The 23749-nt window shown below is 42.9% G+C and overlaps 1 protein-coding gene across 1 annotated transcript in view; it reads left to right on the top strand.

The window, feature by feature from the left end:
• The window catches only part of DHX35 (DEAH-box helicase 35), an 844978-nt gene that overhangs the window by 299230 nt on the left and 521999 nt on the right, over positions 1-23749 (top strand). Inside the window, exon 9 of the mRNA XM_044090458.1 lies at positions 17633-17745. Within this exon, the coding sequence (XP_043946393.1) occupies positions 17633-17745 (113 nt within the window). The remainder of the gene's footprint in view (positions 1-17632; positions 17746-23749) is intronic.

Below are 23749 nucleotides of genomic sequence, written 5' to 3'. Positions count from 1 at the left end.
ATATTTTGGTTCAAGATTTAATTATCCGGAAATGTCGTCTGTTAGCAATCTGACTACTGGAGTTCATAAAAAGCAAAGAAAAAGACAGAGACAGACCGTCGAGGTCCAAAACAGATGACGAAGCTTCTCATAAGCCAGTCGCCGGTTCGCTGGTACTCAGTGAGGCGCTTTCGCAGCCCCTGATACCTGCTACTTTTGAGTCGCAGGCCTCTACCGAGACCCATTCGGAGTCCGGTATGCCGCAAGATTCTCAGAGTATTGAACCCGCGGATGTCTATCCCTTGGATGGGTCCAGAGCCGCTGAGCAGGCACCGGCTTCTGAGGGTATTTTCAGGCCTCAACATTTCTATATTAAACCGATGTCAGCAACAAAATAAAGGTCAAAAACTATTTCTGTGTCTAAAAAACTGACACATGAGCCAGGTGCACAGACCTCTATGCCTAAAAAACAGATGATCAAAATGGCTGAGGATTTAATTACCTTGATCAGTGGTTCCCAACCCCCCCCCCTGCTAAGAGGCCTAGGCAAGGCACCGATTATGAATCTTCGGATCAGGTTTCCATTCTTTCTGATTCCTCTTCTGATCAGGAATTTTCTATTCCACCCTATGAGGATTCTGATGCAGAAGAATCCATCCCTTCTGCATCCCCTCCTGAAGATTACTCTTTTGGAGAGACTTTGCATACTTTAAGGGAACATTTTCACTGGGAAAGTCAGGACTTCTCTGAATCAAAAAAGATGCTTAGGGATTTCCTTCTTCTTCCTCAGCATAGGCCTTTGGCAATACCTCCTGTATTAGACATTGTTGATGATGTGTTCTCGGAATCAAGCATGGCTCCTGATTCCCTGCCTCCGGTTCCTAGTAAGCCAGACATATATTACAGGGTTCCTGACTCCCACAAATTTCTTTTCAAAAATCTTGCTGCTGATTCTGAGACTATTTCTCAGGGTCCCAAGGGTGTAAAGGCCTCTACAGCCAGAAATCCTACTCCTTCTGATAGAGATTCCAGGGCGCTGGATAGATGGGGTAAGAAGGTTTATACGTCTGCAACAGTGGCAATCAGGGCTTTAAACTGCAAGTTTCATATGCTTAAATATCAACAGCATGTTATGGGCTTACTGAAACAGAAAATGATGTTGATTTCTGATTGTGCGGAAAATAAAGAGTTACAGGAATTATTGTATTCAGCAGAACAGGTTGGAAAGCATAATTTGCAATGTGGTTTTGATTCCTTGGAGGCCTCTTGTAGGGCCGCTGTTACTGGATCTGTGATTAGAAGGCATGCCTGGCTCAAGGAGCATAATCTGCCTGATCATGTTAAAGCTAAATTGTTGGATGCACCTTTGCAACATGATACTTTGTTTGGTAATAAGGCAGAAGTGGTTTTAAAGAAAATGGAAGACAAAGCTAAATCTATGCAAACTGTAAAAGATTTCTTGCAAGTGCAGCCACCCAGATTCAGTAGGCACTGGCCTACTAAAAATTGGTCCTTTCCTGTGTCCAACAGAGCCACTCAGGGCAAATTCAGGCGCTCAAAAGGCTCCAGATACCAATCACAGAGTTCTAATAGATCAAAGCAATCAAAGCAATGGGGTGCCTCCAACTCCAAAACCGGAGGAAACAAAGCACAACCCTACAGTAAGCAGTCTCAATGACTTTCCTCTACCAGCACCAAGCACTTATCTTTTGGCAGCCCCCTTGGGGGGAAAACTAGCACTTCATGCTCAAAATTGGCAGTTAATTACCCAGGACAAGTGGGTATTAAACATAATATCCCAGGGGTACAGATTTCTTTTCCATACTTTGCCAATTCCAAACGGATGGCCGGATCTGTCACAAAACCAGTGGGCAGAGGCCCAGAAACAAGTCATGTCCCTCATGGATATGGGGGCTAGTCAACCAGTACCAGAAAAGGAAAAAGGACAAGGTTTTTATTCAAACTTTTCCTGGTACCCAGAAAAGACAATTCTTGGCATCCAATACTGGACTTATCGATTCTGAACATGTTCCTGGACATTCCAAAATTCAAAATGCTGACTACAACAGCTACTGCCTATGCTAGGCAGGAATGCTTGGTTAGTAACTCTAGACTTAAAAGAGGCATACCTACATATCCCAATAAGGGAATCATGCAGAAGATACCCCCGCTTCAAAGCAGGGTTTTTGCATTACCAATTCTCTGCACTGCCCTTTGGCTTATCTACTGGGCCCAGGGTCTTTACAAAATGCCTGGCACCAGTAATTGCATTCTGCAGACAAAGAAGCATTCAAATTTATCCTTATCTGGACGATTGTCTCATTCAAGCAGAGGACAAGGACACTCTTCTTCAACATCTGGCATTTGTAAAAAGGCTTCTAACATGCCTAGGGTACACCATAAACGAAAAGAAATCACAACTGGTACCCTCTCAAGTAATTACATTCTTGGGTGCAAGCTTGAAAACTACTGCCCAGATGGCTTATCTCACGCCAGACAAACAAAGGCAACTGACAACATACTTCAAACAAATGGCAACAAAAACCCAGTTATCTGCAAGGGAAATTCTGCAGGCTTTGGGGTTCATGGCATCCTGCATTCTACTAATTCCATATGTGAGACTGCATATGAGGAGTCTTCAGTGGTACCTAAAAAGTTTATGGAGCCAACATTGTCACAGCCTGGAAACAATGATTCCTCTCATTCCCTGCCTACAACAGGAGTTTCTTTGGTGGGCAGAGGCATGTCACCAAAACAAGGGACTGTCATTCACTCTACCCCCTGCCACCCAAACCCTAACTATAGATGCATCAGACTATGCTTGGAGGGCCCACCTGGCAGGGAGATGCATTCAGGGCAAATGGAGCCCAAACCAAATGCATCTGCATATCAACCAGAAAGAGATGCTAGCTGTTCAGAATGCTCTGACAGCCTTCAAGGACTTGCTTCATCCAGGACAACTGCTGATAAAGACGGACAACACCACAGTTATGTGGTACATAAACAAGCAGTGGGGGTACACATTCCTACCCCCTTTGCAGACTAGCCATGTCTTTGTGGAACACAGCCTTGACTTACCAAATACATCTTCAAGCTCAATTCCTGCCAGGAAAGCAAAATACTCTGGCAGACGACCTAAGCAGAAATCTTATAGACCCACACAAATGGAAACTGGTTCCACAAATCTTCAGCATGTTAACACAGAAATGGGGGAGCCCAGACATAGATCTAGTTTTTTCTCCCCAAAATTATCAGTTGGACAAATTCTGCACAAGAACTCATCACAGAAAAGCATGGAAAGTGGATGCTCTATCCTTCAGCTGGATAAACCTGTCAGTCTATGCCTTTCCCCCTCTGCCTTTGCTTTCCAAGGCCTTACTAAAAGTCAGACAGGAAAAAACAAAAATGAGCCTAATTGCTCCGGACTGGCCTCGCCAGCACTGGTACCCACTTCTAAGGAATATGTCTCACCTTCCTCCATGTTACTTGCCTCAAATACCTCATCTACTGTCTCAGCAGAACTATCAAATTCTGCACACTCAGCTCCAAACTCTGAATCTTACAGCATGGCTAATCAACTAATTATTCAAACAACACCTCTCTTTGGAAGCCAGAAGGCCTAGTACTAGAAAATCTTATGCTGATAAATGGAAGAGATTCTGTGCTTGGAACCAAGCACAAGAAATAGACACAGCAAAGCCCAATATTCCTCAGATTTTACAATATTTGACTGAGATGCTTGACAAGGGCCTATCTGTTTCTTCAATAAAAATCCATGCTTCCGCCATCTCGGCTCATTACAACACAGAGCCTCCCCTCTTTTCTCATCCAGTGCTTAAACAGTATCTTAGAGGGGCCAAAAATTTAAGACCTCCCAGAAGAGCACCAACTCCTGCATGGGACCTCAATTTTGTGCTGGAAAAACTCACCCTGTCTCCTTTTGAACCAGCAGATACTGCGGATATAAAATTTCTGTCTTGGAAAACAGCTTTTCTTTTGGCAATCACTTCAGCAAGAAGGGTTTCAGAACTACAGGCTCTCATGGCAGTGGAGCCTTTTATTATATTTTACCCGGACAGGGTGTCCCTCAGGACCAATCCTTCTTTTATGCCTAAGGTGGTATCCAGTGTGGCTCTCAACCAGACCATTCACCTACCAACATTTTACCGAAATCCGCAGAACAAGGGGGAGCAGATTCTGCATTCATTGGATGTACACAGACAACTAAGATTCTACTTGAATAGGACCAAATCCCTAAGAAAGTCTAAGCAACTACTGGTAGCATTTGCTGCAGGATCAGAGGGCAAGGCATATCAAAGCAGACTATTTCTAAATGGATAAGCCACTGCATTTGTTTCTGCTATTTACACCATGGTAAACCTGTGCCCAAGGGGATCAGATCACATTCCACCAAGGCTGCCTCTACTTCAGCAGCTTTTCTCAGAGGGTTCCCAACCAAAGACATTCTAGAAGCTGCTACTTGGAGCTCTGTTCATACCTTCACAAAGCATTATAATTTATCTCTCTTCTCCAAATCCAGGGCAGGCTTTGCCACTGCAGTCCTGCAGGGCCTTATTGCCGCTCCTAATGCTGTATAGTTCCATCCTCCCATCCATAGCTTTGGGATTCTACCCAAATGTAATGACTGCAACAGTGAAACACGAAGAACATAGTACAGTTGTGTACACTTACCATAAATGTAGATGTTTGAGTGTATTCACTGTTGCAGTCCGGGTTACCCACCCGCCATTCCCCTTTCTATACCTTTTCTTTCCTTCACTATACTCAAAAAGCCTTTGTGGTGTACTTGCTTTTAGTTGAAGGTAACTTGTATGTTTTTAAAAGTGCATCTATTTATTTTCTATACCTTTTCTTTCCTTCACTATACTCAAAAAACCTTTGTGGTGTATTTGCTTTTAGTTGAAGGTAAAGTTTATGTTTTTTAAAAGTGCATTTATATATCTACTATTGATTTATATATATATTTTTGCTCCCCATTTGGGGGGCACCTGACATCTGAGGCAAGAAAAACTGAATAAAATGGCGTCGGCTGCATGTTTTGTACCCCTGATGACCTGACGTCATGGAAGAGGAGACAGCAACTGATGCAGGACCCAAGACTTTGTTATTCAGGCCGACTGAGGGCAACCTGCCAGCAGATTACCCATATGTAATGACTGCAACAGTGAATACACTCAAACATCTACATTTATGGTAAGTGTACACAACTGTACTTTGCTCTCCCATGCAACCGAAGGAGCAGCTAGAGCAGCAGGTGCTGGCATGGTTGTCCGACATCATGCCTGGATGCGCATTTCTGACCTACCGGTGTCCTTCAGGTCTTCCTTTTTGAATGCCCCTATTGAGCCCTTCGCGCCCTTTGGTTCTAAGGTCAAAGATACTTTTGCCAGGTGTGAGCAGGATGGAAAGACCTTGTCTGCTGTGGGCCTGCACTTCTCCAAACCTCAGCGTTCCTTCTCCAGGAATCAGAGGAGTAGAAAGTTGTGGAACAAGAAGTCGCAAGGTTTCTTTCGTGACGTACGTGGTGAGGACTCCTCCAGAGGCAAAAGAGGGTCCGATGGTGGAAGACGCCCCTTTAGGGGCAGAGGGGGTTACTGGAATCAGGGCTCCAGAGATTCATTCTCCAGTAGGCCCCATAAGTGCTCCTGAAGCGTTGCCCGATTGCTTTCCTCTGGAAGCAGTCGGGACACGTTTTTCTCTGCACCAAGCAGCCTATTTCTCCATTACAGATGATCTATTGGTGCAGAGAATTATCACCAGAGGCAATCACATTCCTCTCATATCCTTTCCAAGACCTCAATTCTCCCTTCCCGTACTACCCAGTCAAAGGGAGGAGGCAGCTTTGAAATCAAGAAGCTTCTTCTAAAGTGAGTCATCCAAAAGGTCCCCCCAGATCAGTACGGATTAGGGTTCTACTCCAGACTCTTTTTGGTGCCAAAAAAAGATGGGGGACTGGAGGCCCATCCTGGATCTCAGTCGTTTGAATGAGTCAATTATACAGACCAAGTTCTGCATGGTCACTATTCAGTCAATCCTTCCATGCCTTCGGGAGGGTGTGTGGATATGCTCTCTAGATCTCCGGGATGCGTATTACCACATCAAAATGGACAAATGCTCCAGGAGACCTTTGCGCTTCCGGTTGGGAGCGAATCATTTTCAGTTCAGAGCCCTACCTTTCGGTCTCTCAACGGCCCCCAGAGTGTTCACGGAATGTCTAGCAGTGGTGACAGCTCACTTGAGACTTCATGGATTCTAGGTGTTTCCTTATCTGGACAATTGGCTCCTCTCCGGCCCCATTGAGCGTCTACAGACCAGGGTCCTTCTCTACACTCTGTCTCTGGTGGAGTCTCTGGGTATTACTATCAATTGGGAAAAATCAAACCTTCAGCCCTCACAACAACTGGAATTCATAGGGGCTATGTTCAACACTCAGCTCTGTCTAATATCTCTTCCTCATCACAGGCTCTTAAGACTGAGAACACAAGTGCATGTGATACACGACCACAGGAAAGTGTCTGCAAGGTAAGTTCTGCAGGCTCTGGGTTCCATGGTGGCAACCATTCCCATTGTTCCATTGGCCAGGCTTCATATCCGCCTGTTACAGTGGCTTCTTCAAACTCAATGGATACACAATCATCATCCCTTGAACGCACTAATCCTCATCACCGATCTCTGCAAACAGGATCTCCTCTGGTAGATGAGAATGGACGAAAGTCTTTGGTGTTGCCCCTTTCAACCTCTTCAGCCCAGTGCCACGGTGACTCCAGATGTTTCCCTGATAGGGTGGGGGGGCCATTTTCAGGGAAAATCTGTTCAAGGCACGTGGTCTCATCTAGAATTCGACTTGCACATCAACGTTCTAGAGCTCAAAGCTGTGTTACTAGTGATGTTCATCGTGTTACCCTGCTGCAGTCATCACACTTGGGTTATCCTGCCGTCAGGCGGTCCTGCAGTCAGCCCGAATTCCAAAGTCTTGGTCCGGCGTCAGTTGCTGTCGCTTCTTCCCTGACGTCGGTGTGCCAGGGGTATATAAGTGGCATCCGATGCCATTTTCTTCAGTCTTTCTTGCCGCGCAGTACCTGAAGCAGAAGCAGTTCGCAAGTGCCGGTCGGCCGACACCTGAGATTTTCATTTTGAATTTCAGTCTGAAGTCTTCAATAAAGCTAAGTACCCCATTGGGGAACATTTTCTTGCCTCACTCCGATGTCAGAAAAAGTTAACAATTGCATTTCTTGTGGGAAGCAAATACCTCATAAGGACTTCCACTCCTTTTGTATTCCTTGCCTAGGCCCAGACCACGGCGTCACAGGTTGTTGGTTTTGCGCTAGGTTTAATAAACGAACTATCAAACGCCGTTTTGACTTCGCACGGCATTACTTTGGTAGGAAATTTAATTATATCATGCCGTCGGGGCAGCCGACGACCGCCATTCATAAAAAACGCAAGGATAAGGACAGACAGCCTAGGGATAAGCCAGACCCCGAGGCCTCAGCTGGGCCTGTCGCCGGTTCTCCGGTTTTCAGTGAGGCGCCTACGCAGCCCCTGACGACTGCCGAACTGAAACCCCAGACAGCTGCAGATTCCCAAGCGGAGTCTACTAGGCCGACACAGCCATCTACCGACACCGGAGCAGAACTAGACACCGGTGCAGTGGAAACACCTTCAGTTGCAGAAGGTGTCTTCAGACCGACTACACTCACCATAAAATCTTATGCTAAGCTTAAAACTCCTTTAAAACCTAACTGTACATCAGTCTACAGTTCAAGGCCCCATGCCTAAGAAACAGATGCTTAAGATGGCTGAAGATTTGATTACCCTTATCAGGGGTTCCCATCCCCCTCCTGATAAAAGACCAAGACAAGAGGAGGATTATGCATCCTCTAACCAAGTTTCTCTCTCCTCAGAGTCTTCTGAGGAACAGGATTACACTTTTCCACCTTATGAAGATTCTGATGCTGAAGACTCTATTCTCTCAGCATCTCCCCCTGAAGACTACTCTTTTGGGGAAACTGAGGGAACATTTCCACTGGGAAGGCCAGGATTACTCAGATTCTAAGAAAAGGCTCTGAGAGTTCCTTTTACTACCCCAGCACAGACCTCTTGCTATCCCTCTTGTTTTAGATATTGTGGATGATGTTTATTTGGTGTCTAGTTTAAATCCAGACTCTCTATCTCCTGCTCCACCCAAACCAGACAGATACTACAGAGTACCTGACTCACACAAATTCCTTTATAAAAGCCCTGTAACTGACCCAGAAACAATTTCCCAGGGTCCTAAGGGAGCAAATGCTTCTATGGCTAAAAATCCTGTGCCCGCTGAAAGGGATTCCAGAGCCCTAGATAGATGGGGAAAGAAAATATACACCTCAGCAACTCTGGCTATGAGAGCATTAAATTGCCAGTTTCACATGTTGAAATATCAACAATTCCGAATGTCTCAGTTAAAACAAAAAATGAGCACACATTCAGAACAGCCTGAATTCAAGGAAATGCAGGATCTGTTGCATGCAGCTGAACAGGTGGGCAAACATACTTTACAATGCAGATTTGATTCATTGGAAGCTTCTTGTAGAGCAGCTGTTACTGGCTCTGTCATACGTAGACATGCTTGGTTAAAAGAACAAACCCTCCCTGACCATGTTAAAGCAAAATTATTGGATGCACCTTTACAGCAGGATGTATTATTTGCTGTCAAAGCAGAAGAGGTTTTAAAGAAAATGGAGGATAAGGCAAAGTCTATGCAAACAGTCAAGGATTTTTTGCAGGTACAACCCCCTCGTTTCAGCAGAAATTGGCCAACATAAAACTGATCCTTTCCAGCTTCAGACAGATCACAGAGGGGCAAATACAGATGCCCAAGGGGCAGAGGTCAGTCACAGGGCCCTTACAAACCTCGCCAATGAGGTTCTGCTACCCAGAAAGGAGGAGAAGACAGGCCACAAGCTAGCAGAAGGCAGACACAATGACTCTATCCTCAAACTACCAAGCAAATCTCTCCTGGCAATACCCTTGGGAGGAAAACTAGCATTTTTTGCAGACAACTGGCACATCATCACAAAAGACAAATGGGTTCTAAACATTGTCTCTCAAGGATACAGATTCCACTTTCATACCTTTCCAAGGATCAAAGGAATGCCAAACCTGCCACCAAATCAATGGGCAGAGGCACAAAAACAAATTACAGCTCTCATGAACATGAGAGCCATTCAACAGGTACCTACACAGGAGCAAAGACAAGGGTTTTACTCAAGACTCTTCCTAGTCCCAAGAAAGGACAAAGCTTGGAGACCCATTCTGGATCTTTTAATTCTGAACACCTATCTGCAAGTACCAAAATTCAAGATGCTAACACTACAGCAGCTTCTTCCCATGCTGGACAAGAATGCTTGGCTAGTCACTTTGGACCTCAAGGAGGCATACCTGCACGTCCCTATCAGACAAAATTGCAGAAGATACCTCTGCTTCATTGCAGGTTCAACGCATTATCAATTCTCTGCACTGCCCTTTGGCTTATCTACTGCGCCCAGGGTCTTCACAAAATGCCTGGCACCAGTAATTGCATACTGTAGACAAACAGGAATTCAAATATACCCATACCTGGACGACTGCCTTATTCAAGCAGAAAGCATGGACATTCTTTTAAAGCATCTGGCATTTGTCAAACACCTTCTAAGTTGCCTAGGGTACACAGAAAATGAAAAGAAATCAAAACTAGTGCCCTCACAAAACATAATATTCCTGGGTGCCAGCTTGAATAAAATGGCCCAGATGGCTTATCTCACGCCAGACAAGAAACAACAGCTGTTTCAATACTTCAAAATAATGGCAACAAAGACCCAACTCCCTGCAAGAAAAATTCTGCAGGCCTTGGGATTCATGGCATCTTGCATACTACTAATACCATTTGCAAAACTGCATATGAGGAAATTACAATGGTACCTGAAAAGTGTATGGACTCAGCACAGCCACAGCTTGGAAACAATGATACCACTCATTCCCTGCCTTCAACAGGAGTTTCTATGGTGGGCACAGGCATGTCACCTGGGTCAGCCTTTCACCTTACCCACAGCCAGGCAAACTATGATAACAGATGCATAGGACTATGCCTGGGGAGCACACATGGCAGGGCAGTGCATTCAGGGCAAACGGACTGCAGATCAGAGGCATCTGCATATCGGTCAAAAAGAAATGCTAGCAGTACAGAATGCCCTAACAGCTTTAAAGGACCTTCTACACCCAGGACAACTACTAATAAAGACGGACAATACCACAGTCATGTGGTACATAAACAAGCAAGGGGGCACAGATTCCTACCCTCTATGCAGGCAAGCAATTACCTTGTGGAACACTGCACTGTCCTACCAGGTTCAATTACAAGCACAATTCCTGCCAGGAAAGAAAAACACATTGGCAGACGACCTAAGCAGAAACATCATGGATCCACACGAATGGAAACTAGATCCACAAGTATTTACAATGATAGCTCAAAGATGGGGATGCCCAGACCTAGATCTGTTTGCAAGCCCCCACAACCACCAACTTCAAAAATTTTGCACAAGGACCTTCCATCCACTAGCTTGGAAAGTGGACGCCCTCTCATTCAGTTGGAAAACATTAACAGTGTATGCCTTCCCTCCACTGCCTCTTCTAGCATAGGTACTGCTGAAAGTCAGATTAGAGAGGCCACAAATGATACTCGTTCCACCAGACTGGCCACGCCAGCATTGATATCCAGTTTTAAGGAACATGGCCCACAGCCCACCATGGATTTTGCCACAAATTCCTCACCTGCTCATTCAGCGAGACAATCAGATTCTACACAGCCAGCTCAAGACTTTAAACCTGGCTGCATGGCAAATTACCTAAACAACCAGCCAACACCTTTATCCAAAGCGGTTATGGATGTCATTCTGGAGGCCAGGAGGCCCAGCACCAGGAAAACATATTCAGACAAATGGAAAAGATTTTGCGCCTGGAACCAGGCTAAAGGCCTAAATCCCCTTGATCCAAACATCCCTCAGATTCTACAATATTTAACTGAGATGTTGCACAAAGGACTTTCCCTTTCATCTATTCAGATCCACGCCTCAGCAATTTCAGCTCATTACAGCACGGATCCTCCTTTATTCTCACATCCACTCTTAAGACAGTACCTCAGAGGGGCTAAGAACTTAAGACCGCCAAGGAGAGCTCCAACACCTACTTGGGATCTCAACTTTGTTCTGGAAAAGCTTACATTGCCACCCTTTGTACCAGCTTTTTCAGCTGACATAAAATTTCTTTCATAGAAAACTGCCTTACTACTAGCAATAACCTCAGCTAGAAAAGTCTCAGAGCTACAGGCAGTAATGGCAGTGGAACCTTTCCTCATTTTTCATCAAGACAGAGTCTCTCTGCGAACTAACCCTTCCTTTATGCAAAAGGTGGTATCCAGTGTGGCCCTAAACCAAACCATTCACTTGCCCACCTTCTTCCCAAATCCCCAGAACAAAGGAGAAAGACTCCTGCACTCTTTGGACATTCACAGGCAATTACGTTACTACTTGGATAAAACTAAGGCTTTCAGAAAAACTGACCAGCTTTTTGTAGCCTATGCTACAGGATCACAAGGAAAAGCTATCTCAAAACAGACCATTTCTAAATGGATAGGGCATTGCATACGATTCTGCTACACACATCATGGGAAACCAGTACCTGATAACATTAGGTCCCACTCCACCAGGGCTACAGCTACATCAGCAGCCTTTCTCAGGGGAGTGCCAATCAAGGATATTCTGGAAGCTGCTACTTGGAGTTCAGTGCACACCTTCACCAAGCACTATCACTTACCTCTATACTCTAAGACTAGAGCTGGTTTTGCCACTGCAGTTCTGCAGGGCTTATAGCTTCTTCTAACCCTGTTTGACTCCACCTCCCATCCTTAGCTTTGGGATTCAACCCAAGTGTGATGACTGCAGCAGGGTAACACGATGAACATAGTACAGTTTTGTACCTACCATAAATATAGATGTTCGAGTGTTCACCCTGCTGCAGTCCAGGTTACCCTCCCTCCATCCCCTCTGAACTAGCTGAACGTATCTCTACCACTCTATCCTATGCTACCTCTGTGGTGTATTTGCTTGTGCCTAAGGGTATTGTTTTATTTTTATATATATATATATATATATATATATATATATATATATATATATATATATATATATATATATATATATATATATATATATATATATATATATATATATATATATATATATATATATATATATATATATATATATATTTTGCCTACCTATTGGGGGCACCTGACATCTGGGGCAAGAAAAACTGAAGAAAATGGCGTCGGATGCCACTTATATACCCCTGGCGCACTGACGTCAGGGAAGAAGCAACAGCAACCGACGCCGGACCAAGACTTTGGAATTCGGGCCGACTGCGGGACCGCCTGACGACAGGATAACCCAAGTGTGATGACTGCAGCAGGGTGAACACTCGAACATCTACATTTATGGTAGGTACAAAACTGTACTTTACAAGCTCTCCACCCTCTTCTTCCTCTCTGACCAATTGCTATCCAGTCCGACAACATGTCGGTGGTCTGGTACATCAACAAGCAGGGAGGGACCAGATCTTACCTCCTTTGTCACGAAGCTATGAAAGTTTGACAGTGGGCGATAGCTTCCAACCGTTTCCTGATTGCTACACACATCCCATGGAGTTCCAACGTGATTGCGGACAGGCTGAGCAGATGCATCCTGCTTCCTCACGAGTGGTCTCTCAACCCGAAAGTGGCTGAGGAAATTTTCAGCCGCTGGGCTGGCCTTGCTAAGATCTGTTTGCCCCCCCCCCCCAATACGAAGTGCAGCAGCTACTTTGCCCTCTTTCCTCCTCAGGTGGAGCCCCCGAGAGATGCTGTGACTCTCAATTGGCCCACGGGTCTCCTGTACGCTTATCCTCCCATCCCCTTGATACCCTTGGTCTTAAGGAAAACTACTCGGCTGAGGAGCAGAATGATTCTCATTGCTCCGTTCTGGCCTCGTCAGGTTTGGTTCCCCCTCCTTCAGCCACACCTGCTCCGACCTCCTTGGATTCTAGACTTCTGTCAGGATCTCATTTCTCACCCCCAAGGGTTGTAGTCTCCAAATCTGGCCACGCTCAAACTGACAGCTTGGTTGCTCCACTTCCGCTAGTAGCCGGGCTTGAATCACTTTATTTTGGCCTCCCAAAAACCTTCTACCAGAAAACTTAAGGACAAATGGAAACGTTTTTCCTTGTGGGCACAAGAGCCGTCTCTGGATCCTGTTTCTGTTCCAGTAGCTACGGTTCTTCAATACCTGACCGAGCTTTTCCTTAATGAGGCTTCTGCATCCACGATTCGGGTGCATCTAGCTGCCATCTCCAATTTCCATGATGGTTCAGACGGAATTCCTATTATTTCTTCTCGTCTGTGTAAGACCTTCTTGAAGAGGATTTTTCTTTCTAGACCTCCCATTAGGCAACCTGTGGAATCATGGAATCTGACTAGGGTGCTTCAAACTTTGACTCTACCTTCCTTCGAGCCGGCTGCAACCTGTGATGTGAAGTTTCTGCCCTGGAAGACCTTGTTTCTGGTGGCAGTTACTTCAGCTAGACATGTATCAGAGCTGCAAACAGTATGCATTAAGAGTCCTTATTTGATCTTCCATAAGGACAGAGCATCATTTTTGCACCAATCCCACTTTTTTACCCAAGGTAGTTTCAGAATTCTCTATTAATCAGTCCATTGAGTTGCCTGTGTTTTCCCCTAATTATACCAACAAAGGGGAATACTGTCTCCATTCCTTGGATGTCCACAGACAGTTGCGTTTTTATTTGGACAGGACAAAAGTCTTTTCGAAAGTCAGATCAGCTTTTTGTTGCCTTTGCGGGATCTAGAAAGGGATCGGCAGTGCCTAAGGTTACCTTGTCTAAATGGCTTAGGGATTGCATCATGTTTGTTTATTCTGTAGAGGAGGACTCAGCTCCTGGCCGCATTAAACCTCATTCCACTAGGTCTGTGGCCGCTTCTGTCGCTTTTCATGCTAGGGCTTCCATGGATGATATTTGTGCAGCTGCCACCTGGGCTAAACCCCATACCTTTATCAAGCATTACAAATTGTATCTGATCTCCAGGGGAAGAGCTGCCTTTGGCTCTATGGTTCTCCGGAATGTTCTTCTATGAGGGCCACCCAGATTCTGTAGTAGCTAGGGACTCGGTCCCATCAGTGAGGAATGGAAGAAGATTAACAACTTTAGATAAAGAAGTTATGTCTTACCATAATGTTCCATCTGAGTTGTTGATCTTCTTCCATTAATCACACCCTCCCACCTTCCCCCTCCAAAGGCTCCTGGCGGATCTTCGGGTCGTTTTGGTATGTTAGGGTGTTTGCGCAGAGGTGGCCTCTGCCTTTGTTTCTGTTTCTTATATATGTTGCTACTATATAGATTAGGTTCATAGATTAGTACTAGACTAACTGCCCTTGTGGGCCATTTTAAGCCTAGCCAGTTACCCCATGTGAGAATCAAACCCTGCACCTTGTGTTTGTAAGGTAAACACCTTAACCATTATGCCAACCTCCCACCTTTCTGTAAACTCGATTTGAGGTATGGGATGAAGGGCATTGTGGGTAGTAGCGTGGCTCGAGAGTTTGGTGTACGCTAGATTGGTATTTGGCCGACTCGGTTCCTACTGTTCAGAACCTTACCCATCAGTGATGAATGGAAGAAGATCAACAACTCAGATGGAACGTTATGGTAAGACATAACTTCTTTTTTAGTAGTTGTATAAAAAAAGTGTGCTGTCTTAGCAAATATGACACTCTTCCTTGCAGAATATAACTAAGTGCTAATAATAGTAATATCAAAAGTACACTTCCATTAAGAAAGAAACAGTTAGTAAAGCATATAAAATATTGCATGACAACTATAAGAATCAATCAGAGGAGGTTAGAAAGGAGTGGGAAGAGAGATTGGATATGCAATTCACAAAGAAACAATGGGAGGATATATGTATTTCTCACAAATAGCAAGAAAGTCTAGAAGATTTAAGATCTTTGCTTGGAAGTGTTTACATAGGTATTTTTATACCCCAAGTAGACTCCAAATACTTTTTCCTCAGGTAGACAACAAATGGTGGAGGTTTGATGGGGAAGAAAGGGGCAATTGGGTACATATTTTCTGGGAGTGTAATGAGTTAGCAGACTTTTAAAGATTCCCTGCAGACTGCTCTGTCAGTGATACTGGGTGAGCAAATTATTGTAACTAAGGAAATTATTTTTTTTTTAGCTATGATATAGAATCAGAATTGCCTAGACATAGTAAGGCCTTCCTGAGTGTAATTATATGATGGCTACCAAAAAAGAAATTACTAGAAAATGGAAATCAAAGTCTAAACCAACTTTACTAGAAGTAGTGAATATACTAATAGAGATAAAAATAACTGGAATTGTGATTGTTAGAAAAGGGTAGGAGCAAATCACATAGGAAAAAATGGAAATGTGAGATCAATACATGTAGAGGAGGAACGAGGTTTAAAAGAAGGCAGGATTTGAATGAGCAATGTAATGTCTGACTGACAATGGCTGGATTTATTGTAAGTGATGTATAATGTTTGCAGCTATAGTTGAGTGAGCATGGTTTGTAATGTATAATGTTTGCAACTGAAATTGTGTTGATATTGTTTATTTTCATTTATATAAATGTAAGATTGCCTGTCATATGCGATAATTTAATAAAGATGTTTCTTGTTAAAAAAAACCATCAAAAACACACTAGTTGCTGTTTTTGTTTGTGCGTAGTGCAGCCATTGAACTTGCAAATTGTATTGTTAATTGCTAGAGGTATGGGTATTGTAAGAAGGAAAGTCTATTTTCCGCCAATTGTGCATATGTCAGGAAGATATTTATAGACACTTCTGTTGTGTTAAGCAATGATATTATAGACACTTTTGTTGTGTTAAGCAGTGATAAAAGAATATATATATGTGTGTGTGTCAAAGAAAAGGAAGGCAGAATACCCTTTAAATATCACAAACACCCTTACGAACTGGGAACAGCAGACAAGTTATAATTGTAGCAAAGACAAAAGTCCATGAAAAGGCAAAAGTCCATTCAGAAACAATTGCTTGAGCAATAATAATATCCAACAACGAGAATAAAACAACTGATTTAATTAAAAATGTGAGCGCTTTCGCAGATAAAACGTTCCGCTTCATCAGACATTACAAAATGCATTAAATTCAATCAATTTATATATATCTAACCAAACTCATTAACCAATTAAAATCAATCAATGTAATTAACTCATAAAGACTTAACAACAAAAAATGTATATCCCAACTTTAGTCATTACATTGATATAAAGTAAAACAATTCATATGGAATAAAATACAATTAAATACCATTCATATCATTTATAGCAAAAAATGTATCAATCAATTAATTAATGTCTGAGGTTTCTATTTTTTAATGTAGGTTTTAGAGATACACTTTCATTAAGGCCTCCCCCCCTATGAGCACCTAGTCTAAGAATCCATTGTAATTCAGACTTCTCAGTTTCAGTAGTAATGTCCCCTAATCTCCTATTCTCATACTGTATATGTAAAATCTAAAATAAAAATGTATGACTTTCTCCCATAATTAAAGTGTGCTTCGCTATTGCACTATAATCCTGGCGTCTAACAGTGCAGTAAATGTGGTCCATTATTGCCATACTAAAAATGTTGTTTATGTAGCCCACTGTCAGATATGTTTTAGATACTATGTGGGCAAGACCAACAGGACGTTATAGGAGAGAATTAGGGACAACATTTACTGCACTGTTAAACGCCAGGATTACTATAATACTGAATATGATTCTGAAGAGGTCTCCGGTGGGAGACGAAAGCGCTAAATCAGTTCTTTTAAACTGTCCTTTGTTTATAATAAAAGAATTTCTCTCGTGGAGCTATTGGTGGTGTTTATTCAAGAACTATTTCACATGGTGGAGCTATTGGTGGTGATTGTAACTGAAACGAACTATTCATTGGGGAAGACAGCCTTTATTGTAACCGAACCAATCTGTTGGTTTAGTATAATTTTCTTGCCTTGTCCAAACAGGCAGCATTCAGTTAGTCAAACTTTCAGAAAACTAGGCGTGTTTAATACTGGCAGAAGTGATTGAGTAGTCAAATGATCTCAAAATGCCGGCATTGCTTTATGGGAGGTCACAGTACACCGGGGACAGGAATTTGCCCCTATCCCTACTATTGTGCAATCTCGGAGTTGGTATATATGAGTAACGGTGGGTATGGAGGATGCTTGCACACACTAAAAAAAAAAAAATATATATATATATATATATATATATATATATATATATATATATATGTTTTTTTTGTTTTCATTGTTGCTGTGTTTTTAGGTGTTTTGAGTTTGGATGTATTTAGCTTGATGTCATCTTTTGATTATATGTGGCACAGTTATCCACAGATGGTTCCACTGTGTAATGAGAGACAGAAGCCTGAAGAATGCAGTTAGCGGGGGATGTACTGGGATCATTTTTTTTTTCAATAAAAGCAGATTAATGTATTGTAGCACATCTCACCTTTCATGTTATGGATTTTCTTTTCCTCCAGAGATTTAAAGAATTTTTTAATCAGAATGAGACTGAGGATGTCACCAAAGATACGTGTGCAATCCTGACTGTGGAAGGAAGGACATTTCCTGTGGACATCTTCTACACATTAAGGTATATGATTCTGTGCTCATTTCTGGACTAAAACATCTGCATCATTAGACACAGTTGTTTCATATCTTTTTCAATAAGTCCTACTGGTTTATTGATTCTAGTTGTTTAACCAAATTCTAAGATTTATATAAAAGAACATAGGATTTTATTTACATTGGTTTGAATTCATAAAGGTTATCGCAAGATGTACACAATAAAATTTTGAAATTCAGATAGAGCTCTGATGTTATACTGTATGTTGCTTCTGCACAAAGACATGCAACACTGCATAAGGCTGGCTTTCAGACGTGCTATATACTAATTAGGCAGCCTGCTGGGTGAAGAAAGCTTATGCTAATTAGCCATGGATGTTCACTCCTGGTACTGCCTCCAGGAGGTCATCTGCATGGCAAGCAATTTTATTGCTCGAACAAGTAGAGTAGCATGACTGTTCTAACATGTTGCAGTAGTGCAGTTTTCATCCATTGTAACAGATGTAAGTACTGGGGAGTTTAGTGGTAAGATAGGGCTAGAAGGTTATTATAGGTTGATCATATCATGGGGTGTGTGAGTGTATATTTGCATGGGGGTGGTCACGTGTGTGCATGTGTGTGTGTGAATGAATAAATGGATGGGAGTAAGACTGTGACTGGTTGATTAGGAGGCTGCTGAGTGTGTGTGTGTGTTTTGTGTGTGCGCGTGCACATGAGTGTATGTGGTGGTAGGTTGGGGTGGCTGTCATACATCCACACACTCCTAGACTAACAAGTAAAGTCAACAACATTGGGTGTGGGTGGATCAGTAGCCACCATGATTACTCAAAAACTGGGATAAGGGACCACTGGCCAGTAGGGGGTGACATGAAAAGACTTGTGCCATAATGGGACTTAAACCAGCAAGGGGCCATGGGTATGGGACTCTGGGGAAGGGGCCATGGGTATGGGACTCTGGGGAAGAATGTCTGTGCCTGAATGGCACTTAAACCAGTAGTGAGATTGGGATGGGGATGGGGGGGTGGAAATACTCGGCACCAGAAAAGAGTGCCTGAATGGCACTTACACCAGTATGGAGATCAGGTGTCAGAGAACACTAGGCACCAGGGAAAACTCTCTGTGCCTGAACATCAGTTACAGTGGTACAGGGATGGGGGTTTGAGGAACACTAGACACAAGGTATACTATTGTCATGCTGTAATGGCTCTTCAAACAGAACCGAGATTAGGGTGTGTGAGCCACTAGAACTCAAGGGATTACTGTTAAGTCATGTGCCATAACTATACACCAGGCAATACTGGGATTGGTAGACCCCCATGGATCCAGGGATATGACCTGGGCTGTAACCTTCTATGATAGCCAAGGACTGGAGTAGGAGACACCTGGGGTATTCCGTTGAAATAGGGACAGGTAAGAGGACTGTGGTTTGTGTACCTGTCTGTGTTGTGTGTGTGTGTGTGTGTGTGTGTGTGTGTGTGTGTGTGTGTGTGTGTGTGTGTGTGTGTGTGTGTGCGCTAGTGTTTGGGTGGCTGTGTTTTAATTTATGCAGCTGCTGTAGTTACCATGGGAAGTGCTGATTTGCATGTCATGATAGGTAATATCTACCTATAGATAGCCCCCCTGCCAGACGGACAACGCATATAACCCTACCATTGTCGTTGACTCCTTTGGACTCCCAGTGCGAATGCACACACCTGCCTCCTCTAATCCCCAAAGAACTTTACTTAAAAATCTCCAAAAGAGACTCAGGGTAAAGAAAATTTTACCTAACTTCAGTATTATTGTTTGCTAAATGTTTGCTGTAGGCATTAGGCAGTACCTGGTCATAATCACCAGCCTAATATCCTACTGCTAGATCCAGGAAGGACTAAGTAATCTAACATTGTAAAGAAATTAAAAAAACTGACATAAGTTACCTTTAGGACCCAGGAACACCCTTGTGGTGTAGGCCCCGCTCCGCTAGATGCCTCGTGGCGTGGTGTAGTTTAGCCCTAGGGTTTGTTTGCTTACTTAGCTAGCGTTATCCCATTATTTGTTACCCAAACAACTGTAAAAGCTTAGCGACTGTTTTTTAATTCCACTGTAAGTCGTATTTGAAGAGCTAAAGCTGGTTTAGGCATACTTTCTCTTTTACAGCCTACATTCTGAGATAATGAGGTATCTGCTTTAAGCCAGATACAGATGGGCTGTATGCCTCGTAGCGTTGCTTTGCATAGCCCTAAGAATTGATCAGTGTAAGCTATTGAATGATGAATAACTATGTCTTTGATTTAATAGAGCGAATACTGTCTCCTACTTTATGCACTGTTGTATAAACACTATTAATACTGCTCTAAGACTACTGAACCTAGCTTACTACATAAAGGATATCCTGCTGTTTGTTGCTAAACCCTCTATCTCTCTCCTCTATTCTACCTATAGATAGCCCCCCTGCCAGACGTACAACGCGTATAACCCTACCATTGTCGTTGACTCCTTTGGACTCCCAGTGCGAATGCACACACCTGCCTCCTCTAATCCCCAAAGAACTTTACTTAAAAATCTCCAAAAGAGACTCAGGGTAAAGAAAATTTTACCTAACTTCAGTATTATTGTTTGCTAAATGTTTGCTGTAGGCATTAGGCAGTACCTGGTCATAATCACCAGCCTAATATCCTACTGCTAGATCCAGGAAGGACTAAGTAATCTAACATTGTAAAGAAATTAAAAAAACTGACATAAGTTACCTTTAGGACCCAGGAGCACCCTTGTGGTGTAGGCCCCGCTCCGCTAGATGCCTCGTGGCGTGGTGTAGTTTAGCCCTAGGGTTTGTTTGCTTACTTAGCTAGCGTTATCCCATTATTTGTTACCCAAACAACTGTAAAAGCTTAGTGACTGTTTTTTAATTCCACTGTAAGTCGTATTTAAAGAGCTAAAGCTGATTTAGGCATACTTTCTCTTTTACAGCCTACATTCCGAGATACGTAGGTATCTGCTTTAAGCGCGCATACAGATGGGCTGTATGCCTCGTAGCGTTGCTTTGCATAGCCCTAAGAATCGATCAGTGTAAGCTATTGAATGATGAATAACTATGTCTTTGATTTAATAGAACGAGTGCTGTTTACTGTCTCCTACTTTATGCACTGTTGTATAAACACTATTAATACTGCTCTAAGACTACTGAACCTAGCTTACTACATAAAGGATATCCTGCTGTTTGTTGCTAAACCCTCTATCTCTCTCCTCTATTCTACCTATAGATAGCCCCCCTGCCAGACGGACAACGCGTATAACCCTACCATTGTCGTTGACTCCTTTGGACTCCCAGTGCGAATGCACACACCTGCCTCCTCTAATCCCCAAAGAACTTTACTTAAAAATCTCCAAAAGAGACTCAGGGTAAAGAAAATTTTACCTAACTTCAGTATTATTGTTTGCTAAATGTTTGCTGTAGGCATTAGGCAGTACCTGGTCATAATCACCAGCCTAATATCCTACTGCTAGATCCAGGAAGGACTAAGTAATCTAACATTGTAAAGAAATTAAACAACTGACATAAGTTACCTTTAGGACCCAGGAACACCCTTGTGGTGTGGGCCCCGCTCCGCTAGATGCCTCGTGGCGTGGTGTAGTTTAGCCTTAGGGTTTGTTTGCGTACTTAGCTAGCGTTATCCCATTATTTGTTACCCAAACAACTGTAAAAGCTTAGCGACTGTTTTTTAATTCCACTGTAAGTCGTATTTAAAGAGCTAAAGCTGGTTTAGGCATACTTTCTCTTTTACAGCCTACATTCCGAGATACGTAGGTATCTGCTTTAAGCGCGCATACAGATGGGCTGTATGCCTCGTAGCGTTGCTTTGCATAGCCCTAAGAATCGATCAGTGTAAGCTATTGAATGATGAATAACTATGTCTTTGATTTAATAGAACGAGTACTGTCTCCTACTTCATGCACTGTTGTATAAACACTATTAATACTGCTCTAAGACTACTGAACCTAGCTTACTACATAAAGGATATCCTGCTGTTTGTTGCTAAACCCTCTATCTCTCTCCTCTATTCTACCTATAGATAGCCCCCCTGCCAGACGGACAACGCGTATAACCCTACCATTGTCGTTGACTCCTTTGGACTCCCAGTGCGAATGCACACACCTGCCTCCTCTAATCCCCAAAGAACTTTACTTAAAAATCTCCAAAAGAGACTCAGGGTAAAGAAAATTTTACCTAACTTCAGTATTATTGTTTGCTAAATGTTTGCTGTAGGCATTAGGCAGTACCTGGTCATAATCACCAGCCTAATATCCTACTGCTAGATCCAGGAAGGACTAAGTAATCTAACATTGTAAAGAAATTAAAAAAACTGACATAAGTTACCTTTAGGACCCAGGAACACCCTTGTGGTGTAGGCCCTGCTCCGCTAGATGCCTCGTGGCGTGGTGTAGTTTAGCCCTAGGGTTTGTTTGCTTACTTAGCTAGCGTTATCCCATTATTTGTTACCCAAACAACTGTAAAAGCTTAGCGACTGTTTTTTAATTCCACTGTAAGTCGTATTTAAAGAGCTAAAGCTGGTTTAGGCATACTTTCTCTTTTACAGCCTACATTCCGAGATACGTAGGTATCTGCTTTAAGCGCGCATACAGATGGGCTGTATGCCTCATAGCGTTGCTTTGCATAGCCCTAAGAATCGATCAGTGTAAGCTATTGAATGATGAATAACTATGTCTTTGATTTAATAGAACGAGTGCTGTTTACTGTCTCCTACTTTATGCACTGTTGTATAAACACTATTAATACTGCTCTAAGACTACTGAACCTAGCTTACTACATAAAGGATATCCTGCTGTTTGTTGCTAAACCTCTATCTCTCTCCTCTATTCTACCTATAGATAGCCCCCCTGCCAGACGGACAATGCGTATAACCCTACCATTGTCGTTGACTCCTTTGGACTCCCAGTGCGAATGCACACACCTGCCTCCTCTAATCCCCAAAGAACTTTACTTAAAAATCTCCAAAAGAGACTCAGGGTAAAGAAAATTTTACCTAACTTCAGTATTATTGTTTGCTAAATGTTTGCTGTAGGCATTAGGCAGTACCTGGTCATAATCACCAGCCTAATATCCTACTGCTAGATCCAGGAAGGACTAAGTAATCTAACATTGTAAAGAAATTAAAAAAACTGAAATAAGTTACCTTTAGGACCCAGGAACACCCTTGTGGTGTAGGCCCCGCTCCGCTAGATGCCTCGTGGCATGGTGTAGTTTAGCCTTAGGGTTTGTTTGCTTACTTAGCTAGCGTTATCCCATTATTTGTTACCCAAACAACTGTAAAAGCTTAGCGACTGTTTTTTAATTCCACTGTAAGTCGTATTTAAAGAGCTAAAGCTGGTTTAGGCATACTTTCTCTTTTACAGCCTACATTCCGAGATACGTAGATATCTGCTTTAAGCGCGCATACAGATGGGCTGTATGCCTCGTAGCGTTGCTTTGCATACCCTAAGAATCGATCAGTGTAAGCTATTGAATGATGAATAACTATGTCTTTGATTTAATAGAACGAGTACTGTCTCCTAATTTATGCACTGTTGTATAAACACTATTAATACTGCTCTAAGACTACTGAACCTAGCTTACTACATAAAGGATATCCTGCTGTTTGTTGCTAAACCCTCTATCTCTCTCCTCTATTCTACCTATAGATAGCCCCCCTGCCAGACGGACAACGCGTATAACCCTACCATTGTCGTTGACTCCTTTGGACTCCCAGTGCGAATGCACACACCTGCCTCCTCTAATCCCCAAAGAACTTTACTTAAAAATCTCCAAAAGAGACTCAGGGTAAAGAAAATTTTACCTAACTTCAGTATTATTGTTTGCTAAATGTTTGCTGTAGGCATTAGGCAGTACCTGGTCATAATCACCAGCCTAATATCCTACTGCTAGATCCAGGAAGGACTAAGTAATCTAACATTGTAAAGAAATTAAAAAAACTGACATAAGTTACCTTTAGGACCCAGGAACACCCTTGTGGTGTAGGCCCCGCTCCGCTAGATGC

This window comes from Protopterus annectens, chromosome 12.part0 (genome assembly GCF_019279795.1).
Source record: "Protopterus annectens isolate FY-2018-M chromosome 12.part0, PAN1.0, whole genome shotgun sequence".
Taxonomy (NCBI): Eukaryota; Metazoa; Chordata; order Ceratodontiformes; family Protopteridae; genus Protopterus; species Protopterus annectens.
Note: the sequence above shows the minus strand (reverse complement) of the source record. Positions and strands in the feature narration are given on the sequence as shown.